This window comes from Hermetia illucens, chromosome 6 (assembly GCF_905115235.1).
Source record: "Hermetia illucens chromosome 6, iHerIll2.2.curated.20191125, whole genome shotgun sequence".
Taxonomy (NCBI): domain Eukaryota; kingdom Metazoa; phylum Arthropoda; class Insecta; order Diptera; family Stratiomyidae; genus Hermetia; species Hermetia illucens.
In genome coordinates this window covers 65,662,764-65,677,165 of record NC_051854.1, presented here as the reverse complement: position 1 = coordinate 65,677,165, position 14,402 = coordinate 65,662,764, and the positions used below count along the sequence as shown (strand labels likewise).

Sequence of the window (14,402 nt, the reverse complement as noted above, 5' to 3'; positions counted from 1 at the left end):
CAACGGATAGATGGCGAGAATACTTCGAGCAGATTTCAACTGAAGAATTTGCTCATCCTCCACTTCCACAATCATTGCCGACATTTGGAGCAGTTCCACCAGTCAGCGCAACTGAAGTCGAGGAGGCAATAAAACAAATGAAATCGGGGAAAGCGACAGGACCTGACGACATCACATCTGAGCTCTGGAAAGCGAAGAGCTGGGACCCAACACCGTGGCTGAGTGAATTCTTTAACCGGGTTATTTATGAAAGAAGAACACCATCTGACTGGCAAGAAAGTACCACTGTTCCAATATGGAAAAAGAAAGGTAGTCCAGCAGAATGTTCAAATTACCGTCCGATCCGGTTACTTTCCCATACCATGAAGATTTTTGAACGCATTCTTGACAACCGTATTCGCGAAATCGTTGAAATAACCGTGAATCAAGCCGGATTTGTCAAGAACTGCGGAACTACTGACGCAATACACGCTGCGCGGTTACTCATGGAGAAACACCGTGGGAAGCATCGCCCTCTTTACATTGCCTTTCTGGATCTAGAGAAAGCGTTTGACCGTGTACCACACGAACTCATCTGGTATGCTTTACGACAACACTTCGTGCCAGAAGAACTCGTGCGCTGGGTTCAATTGCTCTACCACGATCCGAAAAGTAAAGTTCGAAGTATGGCGGGTGTATCAAAACCGTTTCGTGTCTCTGTTGGAGTTCATCAAGGAAGTGCCCTCTCACCACTCTTCTTTGTCCTTGTTATGGACACCGTCACACGGAATATCCAACGTCCAGCGCCCTACACACTGCTTTATGCAGATGATGTTTTCCTAGCATCTGATAGCAAAAATGATCTCGAGCAACTTGTTCAAAAATGGAATGATCGCTTCATGCAACACGGTCCCAGATTGAATTTAAACAAAACTGAATTTTTGACTACCGATCCCCATGAAACAGGCACAATCATTGTCAGCGGCAGTGGTCTGCCCAGAACTGAGCAATTTAAATACCTCGGGTCAACGCTATCAGCCAATGGAGAACTGCGTTATGAAATTTCTTCACGCATTAACGCAACCTGGATGAAGTGGCGTTCCACAACTGGTGTCCTTTGTGATCGACGTATCAACGAACGTCTCAAATCTAAAATTTACCGCAATGTCGTCCGTCCAGTCGCTCTCTATGGTTCTGAGTGTTGGCCGACCATAAAAGACAATGAACGGCGTCTCGCGGTAATGGAGACGAAGATGCTACGTTGGACCAGTGGCGTCACACGTTTAGATCACATCCGAAATAAGGACATCCGCGATCGTTATGGGGTTGCACCGATCGTGGAAAAGTTGCGAGAGAGGCGACTTCGATGGTATGGTCACGCAATTCGTGCAAACGAGAATTCACTTGCAAAGATTGGTCTGAACATCGAAGTCGATGGTAAACGACCAAAAGGCAGACCTAAGCAACGGTGGCTTGATACGTTGGATGGGGATTTGAAAGCCTCGAGATTGCACCCAGATCAGGCATTCGATAGAGCCAAATGGCGAAGCCGATCACGACGAGCCGACCCCGCTTGTGAACGGGACAAAGGCTGAAGAAAAAGAAGAAGTGAACGTTGATCCTTTTACTAATTACAGACTTTATGAGGATCGGCGGCTAAGTGATCGTTGTTGGGATTCTATTCGGTGTGTCGTGTACTCGTAGGTTAATAATCAGCATGAATTGAAATTGATAACCACCAAAATACTCTTGTTTTTGTTACCAAAAGCTGAATTGCCTGGAAGCTGTGCTAGAATTTGTTAAATTATTTCAAAAGCTCTGCTAGTTCCATGCATAAATTTGGCGTTCACTTTGAATACTTTCCTTTCTCGCAATTGACTGCATACGACAAAAAGTTTTGGTTTGAACAACAAAATTTGAACCACTGGAGATGCTCTGTACTTTATTCTTTACTCATCTACTGGTATTGTTTTCGTTGATTTGGGTAAGCTCAGCAATGCCCTGCCTCACTGACGTTTCCTGAACGTTGTTCCAGTCATGGAGCTTGATAGCCGCAACTGCATCTCAGTACAATCGAAACGCAATCGCAATCATTGATTTGAGAGAAATTCTGGGAGCCACCGAAGAGATATAGAGCCCCAGATAGGCTGATCTCTACAGTGGATCTGTTCCCGAACGAAAATTTAAACTTCACCGTGAAAAAGAGTGCTTCGGCCTTGTAGTTTCCATGATGGCCTAAATTTGTCGAGATACAGTCTGCTCTAGATTCACGTCCACCAAGTGCCGGAAACACTCGATGAGTCTTTGGTGCAACAAGAGACAATATGATGTATTTCCTACTCCTTGCTTTGCGGCTTCGAAGTAGGAGCGGATAATACAAATTTCCATTGTCCCATTTCATTCGCTACTTACTCGAACTTGCTGAAATCGCCGTAGATTTAGAGAAGCAGCTACAATAGGCAAATCGTCGCAGCTAGATGTCGAACCGTCTGTCCAGTCAGACGACTTTTGTTGTTCTACATTGAGTTTAAGGGGGTGTAATATTTTTTTTTCATTGAATATAGTCATCTGGGGTATCAAATGAGACGTCTCGATTAGTACTTTTCGAAGCAGATATTAGTTCCGATATTGGTTGCAAACAATGGGAGTGCGAAGATTCGATAAGGGGTCAGGGTCAATCAAAAAATCAGAAAAAGTAATGATGATCCAAGCACATGGTATCTAGGTCTCAAAATACCTTATGTTACGATATCTACCGAAATAAAGTTAATTATATATTACTGTATGTATATTTATTATTAATAATAATAATAATCGTTGGCGCAACAATTCAATTGGATCAGGGCCTTGAAGTGTGTTAGAACACGTCATTCAAGTTCATAACGGTGCACTACAGGACTCCAGTACCCTATAGGAGGCAATGTGGTCAGCATTGCACTTGCCCGAGATGATTACCCTGATTTGGCTTAGGTACTCATTCACAGTTGAGTCGACTGGTATCTGACGTCAAATCACGATACAAATCCCGGTGCCACCAATGAGATTTGAACCGCAACCTACCGTACGACAGTCTTGTGCTCTAACCACTCAGTTATCCGGACATATTATTACTATGTATTTATATTGCTCATTATTTTTATCATATATTACCATATTTATATTTTCCAAAAATTCTCACTCTTCGAGTTCACACGAACGACTTTTGGCCTGTGCAATGCGGCGTAAACCATTCAGAGATTCATCCACTCTGTACTACGAAACTTGGAATTCTGCTCCGTCTACTTGGAAGACGTTCTGTTCGCTTCTTCCACCGACTCTGAGCATTTGGCACATCTCGAGCGGATTTTTCAACGCCTCCTTGAAAATAGCCTAATTCTCAACGTTGACAAATGCAAATTTCTCCAGAAGCAGACTGAAATGAAATTTCTAGGCCAGCCCATCACCCCTGATGACATTTAAACTGACCCAGCCACGGTGCAAACGATCGCGAGGTTTCTGCTACCAAAGACGGTTAAAGACCTTAGAAAATTTTTGGGCATGGTAAACTTCTACCGTTGTTTCCTGCCCAAAGCCGCTCATCACCAGCCATTACTAACAACACTTTCCTGTCTGGTCCTAAGAAACCGGTCCAGAAACCGTCCAGGCATTTGAAACCATCAAACAACAGCTGGTAGATGCAACTCTTTTGGCATTCCCTCAACAAAATGCACTTCTACCCTTGTTCGTCGATGCCTCAGACACAGGTGCTGCACTTCACCGAAGGGTGAATCAAAACTGGCAATCGGTGGATTTCTTTTCAAAATAGTTGAATCCACTCGACGGAATTACAGCGCCTATGATCGAGAATTACTAGGTGCGTATCTGAGTATTAAGTACTTCCGATATTCCCTTGAAGGCAGGCACGGACCATAAGCCTCTGTCTTTTGCCTTAGCGAAAAGTCGTGACAAAGCGTCCCCTCGCTAACTTCAGCACTTAATCGCTGACGTTTTGTCCCGGATTTTCGAAATCCCAGCCGCAGTCGATTTTTCGGCAATTGTTGTGCCCCAAAAGGATGACGCCGTTCTTGGATTCCGAGTGCAAGTTCAAGGAGTTCCCTATCTTCGGCTCACATTCTTCTATCTACTGCGAGATCTCTGAAAAGAGTCCTAGGCCATATATTCCAGCCGCTTTTCGGAAAGAAGTGTTTCACTCCGCGCACGATCTTGCGCCTCCTGCCATTCGGGCAACGAATCGGTTAGTCTCCAACAAGTATTTCTGGCCTGGACGGCAAAGGACGTGAACTTTTGGGCCAAACAGCGCATCGCATGCCAAAAGTATAAGGTCACTAGTTAGAAAGGAAGTAGGTGTATTCCCTAGGTCGATAAAGCACTTTCGCACTATACACCTGGACATTACAGGACCTTTGCGAGACTCATACGACTCTAAGTATTGCCTCATGATGATTGTTCAGTTTGTGCGGTGGCCTGAGGCAAACTTCTGAAGGATATAACAGCACAGTGATGTGCTGAGGCTCTTTGTCGAGAGTGGATTCGGCACTTTGGTGTTCCCGCCATGCAATTTGAATCTACTCTCACCTCGGAGCTCGGAAAGCTCCTGGGATTCAAACGTCAACGGACAACTGCATACCATCCGGAGCCCAATGGGATGCTAGAGCATTGGCATTGGACACTGAAGACAGCTATTATGGTGCGCGACGGGCCTTTCGTACTGCTTAGCCTCTGCACAGGCGTCCGCGAAGAATTTGCTGCCAGCGAAGAAACGAGAGCAGAGCTTCCGTTTTGACGTTCGCCAACTGACCGCAGCCAAGTAGCCCCGCCGAAATCCCTAGGTTTCATTTGGGGGTAGGCAGAGGGTTGTAGCAGAGTGATATCGTCCCTACTGAGAAAGAGCGCAACTTGCCACGAGGCCGACTGGTAGGGGAGGGACTACTACACACGAAGTAATTGTTGTCGTAGGCCTTGCCGGCTCATTTTGAGGTTTGAACAGTTTTTAGAAAAACAATGGAATAAGATTTAGCTTGTCATTAGAGGAGGAAAGAAGTCCTCGCTTAGGATTTACTTCATTTAAATTAAGTTTTAAGTTGTAAATAAGTAAATACAGTAAAAATAAATTAATAATTATTATACTACAGAACCCTTTTTTTCAAATTGAAATAATACTTTTAGATTCAAAATTTCACGCTTGCACTGTAGCCTGAGTAAGATCTTTCAAGTATGTGATCATACTGATTAGATGCAATTATAGTTTTTCAAGCCAATATGAAGTATAACAAGCGAGAGAAGTCTTCATGCATGATGAATGGCGGAGCCCTACTAATCCAAATTCCAGAACGAAAATATGAAGAAAGTCATCGACGCTTTTTAAGATGGTAGCAAGAGAGCTCACCTGTGCCGTGCGGTCGCCGAAGTCTGCACTATCGTCATCACTACCTGCAGCACAGGTTCCAAACTATTATTGAATGAAAACACATTCATCACCTGCATATACATATGCCGCCTTTTGGGGAGGTTACATTGAACTTGACGCGCCCGGCCCTCCTGCCTCTTTTGTAACCGGGATGGAATGCAAATTAGCCCGGGCCAATTCAAACCTCATTAGTAGTTTCCGTGAGTTTCGCATTTGAAATGAATAAATCGAGTTTTGCAAAATCTACCGGGCACTGGCTTCCATGTTTGGTATATTCGCAAGACACTGTCCGGTTGCAGGTTTGAAGAAAAGTTCACTGACAGCGAAAGTTGATACGCTTAAATGACGAGATGGGCTTGTTGTCAGCGTTTAGCTGCGAATATATGGAAAGTTCAAGATTTCATGCGTAGTTTTGGCTTGGATTTGTGCGAAAGGCACCTGATTAGTATTTACGGATGAAACTGAAAGTGAAGTTCATTGGAATTCGGAATTATATTAAGGTACGACTTGTTGTTTACGGAAATAGATTGAATGCCCATTATGGAACAGATAATTATCAATTTAAATTAGATAGCATGTCAAGCTATAAATGTGGTAGCTCTCGGGTTTTTGATGGAATTCAAGCCTCGCTAATTTTAAAAATACAGATATATTGTATTCAAGTTTTGCGTGAATATTTTCAGATACGCATGCATCACTGAATAGGGCTGTTATTCAAAACTTTCTCAAAATAGGTGTATATTTATAGGATTTGCGTGTCAGTGAAATCGGAGTACCATCCTATTGTGGTGCATCACTAGATAATCTAATGATGATGAAAGTGATGTCATATACTATATTCGCAATTACTCGGAAAGGATCTATTTTCAGCTCCTCGAAAAGGACCAGTTCATCGAAAGCTGATCATGCCTACCTTGGATTATTCTGTTCAATACTGAAGGATACGATACTTGTATAGACCGAAATTGTTCACCATAGAAATGTGAGAGAAAAATTTTTCTAAAATAAATCAACAAATTCACGGAAAAAAGGGCAAAAGGATTTCTCCTACGATGTCAACTGTTATACCACTCGGTATTGTTATGAGAAGCTCAAATATTACTTCAAATTCGAATGTCAAACTTGAACAATCGAAAGCGCATTGAAATAGTTAGAAGACAAGCTGCTTTTGGTAGCATACAACAAACGACTCCGCATCTTTCACTTTGCCTCTAATAAAGAAATGGATAAATTCCATGTACATGTCGTTCTATCCACGACGAAATTTAGATTTCGCCACATGTCTGAATATACTCATTATCTCATGAAAACGAATTATCGGTAACGAATGTCATCGATGATGAGAAGAAAAGGATTCGTGGCTAGGTGGACCCTGACGGAATCTGCTTTCAACTTCAAACTCCACGAAGATTGACATTACCATACGTAGAACATTCCAAATAGATTTCCTTTTCACGAAGTCAAAAGCTTTCTCGAAATCGAAGAAGAGCAGGTGAAGCAGATATCGAAAGTCGGCCCACTACTCCACAATGATCCGGAGGGTGTTAATGCAGTCGATACGAAAGGATCCAGAGCTGGCTCACTGTCGACCAGGATGTTGTTTAGTGCGTTTCAAAATGATTTAAGGTATTATGTTTGTGGCAACAGGAAGTAAACCTCTCTCCGTCCCATTTGTCGCACTTAAAATGGATATCCTTTTTGAAATCTTAGCGATGATTTCTTCCTTTGGGGACACGTCTCAACTTCAAACTGTCTCGAATGTCGAACTCGGCGGCCTTACTGCATTCAAGGTTGATGTCAATACGTCCTTTGTTATGCAGTCAACATCTAGATCTACTGCTGATCGCGATGTGGCGGATCTAATTAGATGTTCATTGCCTATCAGTAGAAATCCAATTGTCCAGGCAGGTCCTGCGCTCGGACAGTGTGCTACCGATGACGAGATGACAAAGCGTTGAAAGTTTCAAAAATGTACAAATCTGTTTGTTACGGTCACCATGACACCGCTTCCCCATTACAAACCCGAGCAAGATTGTCCGAAATTACTTTGGCATTCAGATCACCCATCATGGTCCTAAGATTGCTTTTAGAAATTCTCTGTGCCTAGTTGTTTACAGGAAGTAGCTTTCTCCCCTATAACGTAAACCTCCTTTGATACGTTACACTGCGTAATTGTGGTTCTCCTTAACCTGGACCAAAATCTCGCAGTTAAGATTCTATCAAAAACAGGCTTCCGGGTCATGAGATCGCTCCTTCCCCTTACCGGCAACAGTCCGAAATCGGATTCGCGTTTGCCAGCACTGGACTTTCCAGAGTACAAAATCATATCTCAGAAGAGAGAAGCGAGTATCATCTCCTCACTTTGCTTAGGCCCAAAATGTCCTATCTTATACCACCGGAATTCTGGCTCAAGCTGGAGAAAAGGAACACACCGGAGGCAGTCGATATCACTGACAAGTAGTGTGCGCACATTCCAGACCCCAATGATAAAATGTTTTCGGTAGCTGGGTGGCAGCCGTGAGGTAGTAGTCGCTATCTGAAGCGTTCTACAAATTCGTTTGTATTTGTTAATTACTACTGATCACTGCAACTTTCATAGTTAAATATGAAGAGAGGGTTCCGTTGTGTGGCGTATGGGATTCGTTGCTCTAGTTTCGTGTCATCATCATCATCACCATCATCGCTCTCGCTCAGAGCTTTCGTCGTTATGTAGGCTACGGAATCGTCCATCCTCGTATAGGGGCCAAAAATTCTTCGGAGGATTCTTCTTTCGAAGGAGACCAATACTTTTTTTTTGCTAAGAACCCAGGTTTCCGAGGAATACATAAGGACTGGCATATTGTGCAGTAAAAGCATACTCTGGCACAGTAAGAGCTTTGACCATACGGTGAGACGTTTCTAGCGAAACAGTTTTTGTAAGCTGAAATAGGCTCTGTTGGCTGTTATCGGTTGTGATTTTCGACCCTAGATAGGAGAAATTATCAACGGACTCAAAGTTGTAGTCTCCTGTCTTTATTCTTCCCGTTTGACCAGTGCGGTTTGATGTTGTTGGTTGGTTGGTTTTTGGTGTTAACGTTGCCACCATATACTTTGTCTTGTCTTCATTAATGTGCAGCCCAAGATCTTGCGTCGCCTGCTCGTTCTGGACGAAGGCAGTTTGTACGTCTCGGGTGGTTCTTCCCTTGATGTCCATATCGTCAGCATAGATCAGTAGTTGGGTGGACTTAAAGAAGATCGTACCTCTTGCATTTACCTCACCATCACGGATCACTTTCTCGAGGGCCAGGTTAGAGAGGAAGCAGGATAGGCTATCCCCTTGTTGATGTCGAATGGTCTTGAGAGTGATCCTGCTGCTTTTATCTTGCCTCGCACATTGGTCAGGGTCAGCCTAGTCAGTCTTATCAATTTCGCCAGGATATCGAATTCTCTCATGGCCGTGTACAGTTTTACTCTACCTATGCTATCATAGGTGGCTTGAAAGTCGATGAGGAGATGGTGCAACTGAAGGCGATATTCCAACAGTTTTTCCATCGCTTGCCGCACAGAGAAAATCTGATCTGGTGCTAATTTCCCTAGAGTGAAGCCTCTTTGGTATGGGCCAGTGGGAAACGACTTCACAGACGGAAAAAGGAAGCCTGGGTGAACTAACAGGTCTGTGAACTCGAAAAGTACAAGGAGCAACCGCACCAGGCGCGGAAGTTTTACCAACAAGTCACCTTGATGCTCCTCCTGCCAAGACAAAGAGGGAAATCTGATTTCCGACAGAATGGGCATATTGGAGCGATGGTTTGAGTATTTTGATTAACTGCTCAACAACCAAAATATCGGCGAGTTGAAAGTCCCGCCAACTGAAGACGACGGACAAATACTGCCACAACCAAGCATAAAAGAAACAGTCCATGCAATTCACCGACTTAAAAACCATAAGTCGTCAGGAGTCGATAGAATTACCACCGAATTGGCTAAATATGGAAGCGACCAACTACACCAAGCGGTTCATCAACTTATGCTCAAGGTGTGGGATAGCGAATCAATGCCTGAAGACTGGCAAAAAAGCATTATATGTCTTATACATAAGAAGGGAGATATCACGCAGTGCAGGAATTATTGAGGTATCACATTGCTGAGTATCTTCTTTAAGATATTTTTCGCTATCTTGCTAGACCGGAGTGCCCCATACGCTCATAACATCATTGATCCATACCAAAGAGGCTTCACTCCAGGCAAATCAGCAACAGATCAGATTTTCTCTCTGCAACAAGCAATGAAAAACTATTGGAATATGGACATTGGTTGTACCATCTCTTCATCGACTTTAAGGCTTCCTATGACAGCGTAGCCAGGGTAAAACTGTACACGGTCATGAGAGAATTCGGTATCCTAACGAAGTTGGTAAGACTGACTAGGCTGACCCTGACCAATGTACGAGGCCAGATAAAAGCAAGAGGATCACTCTCGAGACCATTCAACATCAACAACGGTCTACGACAAGGAGATGCCCTATCATACGTCCTCTTTAACCTGGCCCTCGAGAAAGTGGTTTGCGATGCCGATGTATATACAAGAGGCATCATCCTCTGCAAGTCCACCCAACTACTGGCCTACGCTGACGATATTGACATCATGGGAAGAACAATCCGGAATGTACCGTCTACCTTCATTCAGATCGAGCAGGCAGCGCGAGATCTCAGGCTGCACATAGATGAATAGAAAACGAAGTATATGGTGGCAACGTCAGCGCCAAAAACCAAAGGACGAACAACATCGAATCGCACTGGTCAAACGAAAACAATAAAGATAGAAGACTACAACTTTGGGACCGTTGAAAATTTCTCCTGTGTAGGGGCAAAGCCATACCATGACAATCAGGTTGTGGATAAAATTCGGCTCAAAAGGTTGCGGTGGGCTGGTGTCCGAATGGATGAGAATGAGCCAGCCCGAAAAGTCTATAAGGGCAATATTTATGGTAGGAAAAGAAGACGAGGCAGACCCTGCCTGAGTGGAGCGTTGGTGTAAGTCAGAACACCAAACAGCTTTTAAGGATATCGAACTGGACCTTGGCGCAAAACCGGGGTGTCTAGAAAAATTGTCAGGCGATGACGGCTTAACGGTTTCTTACCAACGCAGAGGCAAATCATCAGACGCTGCCTCACCTCTGTCCTGGACGCAGCGTGATTGAATCGGCCCGCAGATTTTAAGTGCTCCTTTATATAATTCGCAGAACACACCATGACTACGAATTATATTGAGCGCAAATTCACCTTATTGACCAGAGCTTGGCCAGAGTTGAAAATAGAGTTCCTTACTAAGGCACGCCTAGACCGAGTACCGGTTTTTGCGCCGTTGATGATTATACAAGAAAGCTTGGAAAAATCTCAAGCTGGCGGAGCAAAAGGGAATGCTTGAAGGAGCTCTACTATACGTGCGTGTCCAAGGTGATGTTCCCTACAGCATGGAAACGATCTTCCTATAGACCTATATGTGGTCTAGACACTATGGGGAAAAGCTGGAGGCTATAATCTATAATAAATTGCTCCCGATCGTTGAGAGCCAATTAAGTTTGGCCGATCAACAGTATGAGCTCTGTAAAGCCAGATGAACCATTGATTGCTGGCTTGGCTGAAAATACAATTCATGGAAAGGGTACTTCTAATAAATATTGCGATGTAGTATACTGGGACGTGAAAAATGCATTCAATTCGGCCAACTGGAGCCTTAGACAGAAGCCTCGACGACGATTGGTGTTCCCATCTACTTTGCTGCTATTGTGGGCAGTTACTCGCCAGAATGGACGCTCTGGTATGACACCAATGATGGACCTCAAGAATATGTTGTATCCACGAGTGTCCCGCAGGGCTTTGCACTGGGTCCATAATGATGTTCGGAGAAGGCCACGATGACGGGCTACCCCGACGACATTCCACTGGTTGTGGTTGCAAAGCATCTCAAAAATGCTGAATTGTAGTCATACGAAGCAATGATTGTTAAGGCTTGGGGGACTAGCGCTGGGCTGGTATTCGCGGGAAAAAAGACGGAAGCGCGACTCATTACCAACGCCATAAACGAAATTGCGCTTGTATTAGAATTGGGAATCATCACTTCCAGGACGGCCATCAAATACGTGGGCTAAGCTCAGTTTTAAGCAGCACGTGGAGTATATTTGCGAAAAGGCATCCACCGTCAGGATGGCTCTGGTTCCCGTCTTCTCTTTAAGCTTTTCACCGCCTCCTGGGTTGGGGTTGAAAATTCTACTTTTATTAAATTTTCCAGTGTATCAATGGAAGCCAAACAACCTTCAAATGATCGGCTCAAAGCACGTATCTTCAAGCCGGGAGAGTTTCCTATTCCAATCCCGCTATCCGGATATTTCTATCATTGTTGAAGACATACTTCGACGTTCCATGCATCTAGGATTAGAGGCATGAATTTGTGTAAAATGTAACAAATACTCGTACGTGTTGCTTGATTCTCCATCCGGCTATGGTAAATTTGAATAATTTCTCTATCAGGCAGTGGATTTATGCGGAAAAAGAAGTACTTGGAAATGAAATTAGCCAGCACAATCTCCTAACTGGAAAAGCCAAACTGTTTGTAACATTCTCATTACTTTTCCGTACAAACTGCATATAATTGCCATGCATGCCAATCTTCCTGCACACCTATTTGGAAAACTGCATTTTCTAATTTTATTACATGCAAACTTCGTATTAAAATCCGTTTTTCAGAAGAAAACCCAACCAGGTATGCTCACTCGTTAAAACTAAAGGTGAATGTTAATATGATTTTCGCCTATTTCCATACGAATACCTGCATACCTTCCTACGTATGTGTATACCGAGATGTTGGTGTCATGCAATAAAAGAAAAGATTCCTGAAAATCTTTGCATAGCTGAAAAGTTTTGTAATGTTGTGTTGATAAACAATCGCGTGCATACAAAACTCTCAAATACAGTCGATTAGATGCAAAACCATGGAAAGATTAGTCAATGTCCGTTATTTATTCTTCTTTCAGTTAATGTTATTGTCGAGGAGGTTGCACGATGGAGACTAAATAATGGGCATAGGGGTTAGATGCCTGGCATGGTAAAGTAGAAATTGATGGAGTGAAGAAAGTGACATCCAATTGTATTTTATCGTTTTCCAAACGACGATGTATCTTGCAAGTGAAATTAAAGTTTGTGTTTTTGCACAGGAACAAGCCAACATGACTAATAAGTCCCGATTTGCATGGGAATCACACATAAATTGCATTCAAATATTTATTGTTTATAGAATGATTTCTCCAAAGGGTCAAGATGTGCAAAATCTCTCCTCGGATTACATTTTACTGCAGAAATTCAACTGCAGTTGAGTACGCATCTTGAGCCATGTCTTTCGATTCTACATATTATTAAGATGCGACTATGTCCTTGTCAACCGCCTCGATTCCAACAGTTCAATAACTTCATTCCTTACCTCATCGCTGGGATGCATCGAGGATCCCTTGAAAAATTCCTCAAAACGGATCAACCGCCCGTCCTGAGCAATAAACTGAATTTAATATTCCATCAACGTAAACGCCAAACCCATTGTTTCTGATATCACATTACACTTCAATACAAAAGATACTTATCCAGGAAAATGAAAACGTGCAAAAGTTGTTAAAACCATGATTTTGATCTTGAGCAGGGGACACTTCTGTCTTTCCCCGGAGATGAACCTGTTACTTGTTTCGCTTCTGGCACCTTATGCATGTTGATACGGAATCGATTTCACTCTTTTCTATGCTGCATGCTATCCACCGTGGATACATGCACTTGTCGCACATGAAGCTCTGCTGCGCACTCCATAACAAGAGATTCAGATTCACTTATCACTACATCACTTAGATAAATACCTGTCCAGGTGGATATTTCGTTTCATACGAAACACTCTTGGCTCGCTTGAGAAAAGATATAAACTTGATCTTGTTTCGAGCGAGGCTCAAAGATGAAGAAGTTGGTGCTACCTAGCATGCGTATATGGTCCGTATCTAGATACAAGATGTAATTTATTATTATAGCTACCCTATGGAGTGCCTTTTGCCTTATACGACTTCATATTGGCTGCATATAGTGCAACCGGGGAGTATTCACTTGTAAGATACGATTTTTAGAATGCACAATATGTTAATATCTTACGGTCAAGTTCAAATCGATTTTTTTACAAAGTTTTGTTCCCCGTGATCGTTTTATTGTTATCATTGTTCTCCGTTGAAGAGCTTTTACCACGCTGCTGGGGATTTTCGAGAATCGATGGGAAATGTCGAGAGTATACTCGTATACAACTGCATCGGCTCCATTAAATCGCTTTCCCACGGAGTGATTTCTGTGTTTTGAAAACTTCCGATAAAATAAATATGGAATTTTTGTGAGATGTGGGTGTGGATATTCGTGCTCTATCTAGTTCTCATATCGCTAGTAAGTGCTTTATAAAAAAGAATCTTTTATAAAACGTTTTCCTCGTCCCTGTATTTATGAGTCGAATAACTTTTAGATTGTATTGGTATCCATATTTTATTATTGTATCTTCTAAACATTTATGGTTTGAAGGGCTGAAGAATGGTAGTAATGCCTTTGCACGGAAGCTGGGATTATACACAAGTGATACATAAATACTTCGTGTCAGTGGGAAAGTGTTTGTAGTTTGCCTAGTTGGATGTTTCCTGAGCATTTTAAAAATATCCAGCTATCATTCAATGCCTGCAAGAAATGTGCTGCGGGATTTTTGTGTGAACATCCATAAATGCTCTGCTATCACCATTTTTACTTGAGGACAATAAAAGGTTTACCGTAGTTAACATATGTAGTTTTCTAAAGACATGGTCAAAAATTTCAAAAAGGCCCCAAGATCTGAGCGTCTAGGAAGTTTATTTATTAAAAATGGCTGTAAATTTTCCCCAACGATCAGTACATTTGTATATATGGTTTATTCGTCCTTTCTTCCTTGAAACTCCGCTTTATCTGTCTTATCGCGTACGTGAAAACGAAAGGGAAGT

The 14,402-nt window shown here is 42.8% G+C and overlaps 1 protein-coding gene across 11 annotated transcripts in view; it reads left to right on the top strand.

Moving 5' to 3' along the window:
- LOC119659689 (unconventional myosin-XVIIIa) overlaps positions 1-14,402 on the top strand; it is a 426,534-nt gene that overhangs the window by 266,503 nt on the left and 145,629 nt on the right. The window contains exon 1 of one of the 11 annotated variants that reach the window (XM_038067941.1): positions 13,636-13,824. The exons of the other annotated variants lie outside the window; for them this stretch is intronic. Within the exon in view, the coding sequence (XP_037923869.1) occupies positions 13,780-13,824 (45 nt within the window). The 5' untranslated portion in view covers positions 13,636-13,779. Of the gene's footprint in view, positions 1-13,635; positions 13,825-14,402 lie in introns of those variants that run through there. 11 annotated transcript variants of the gene reach the window in all.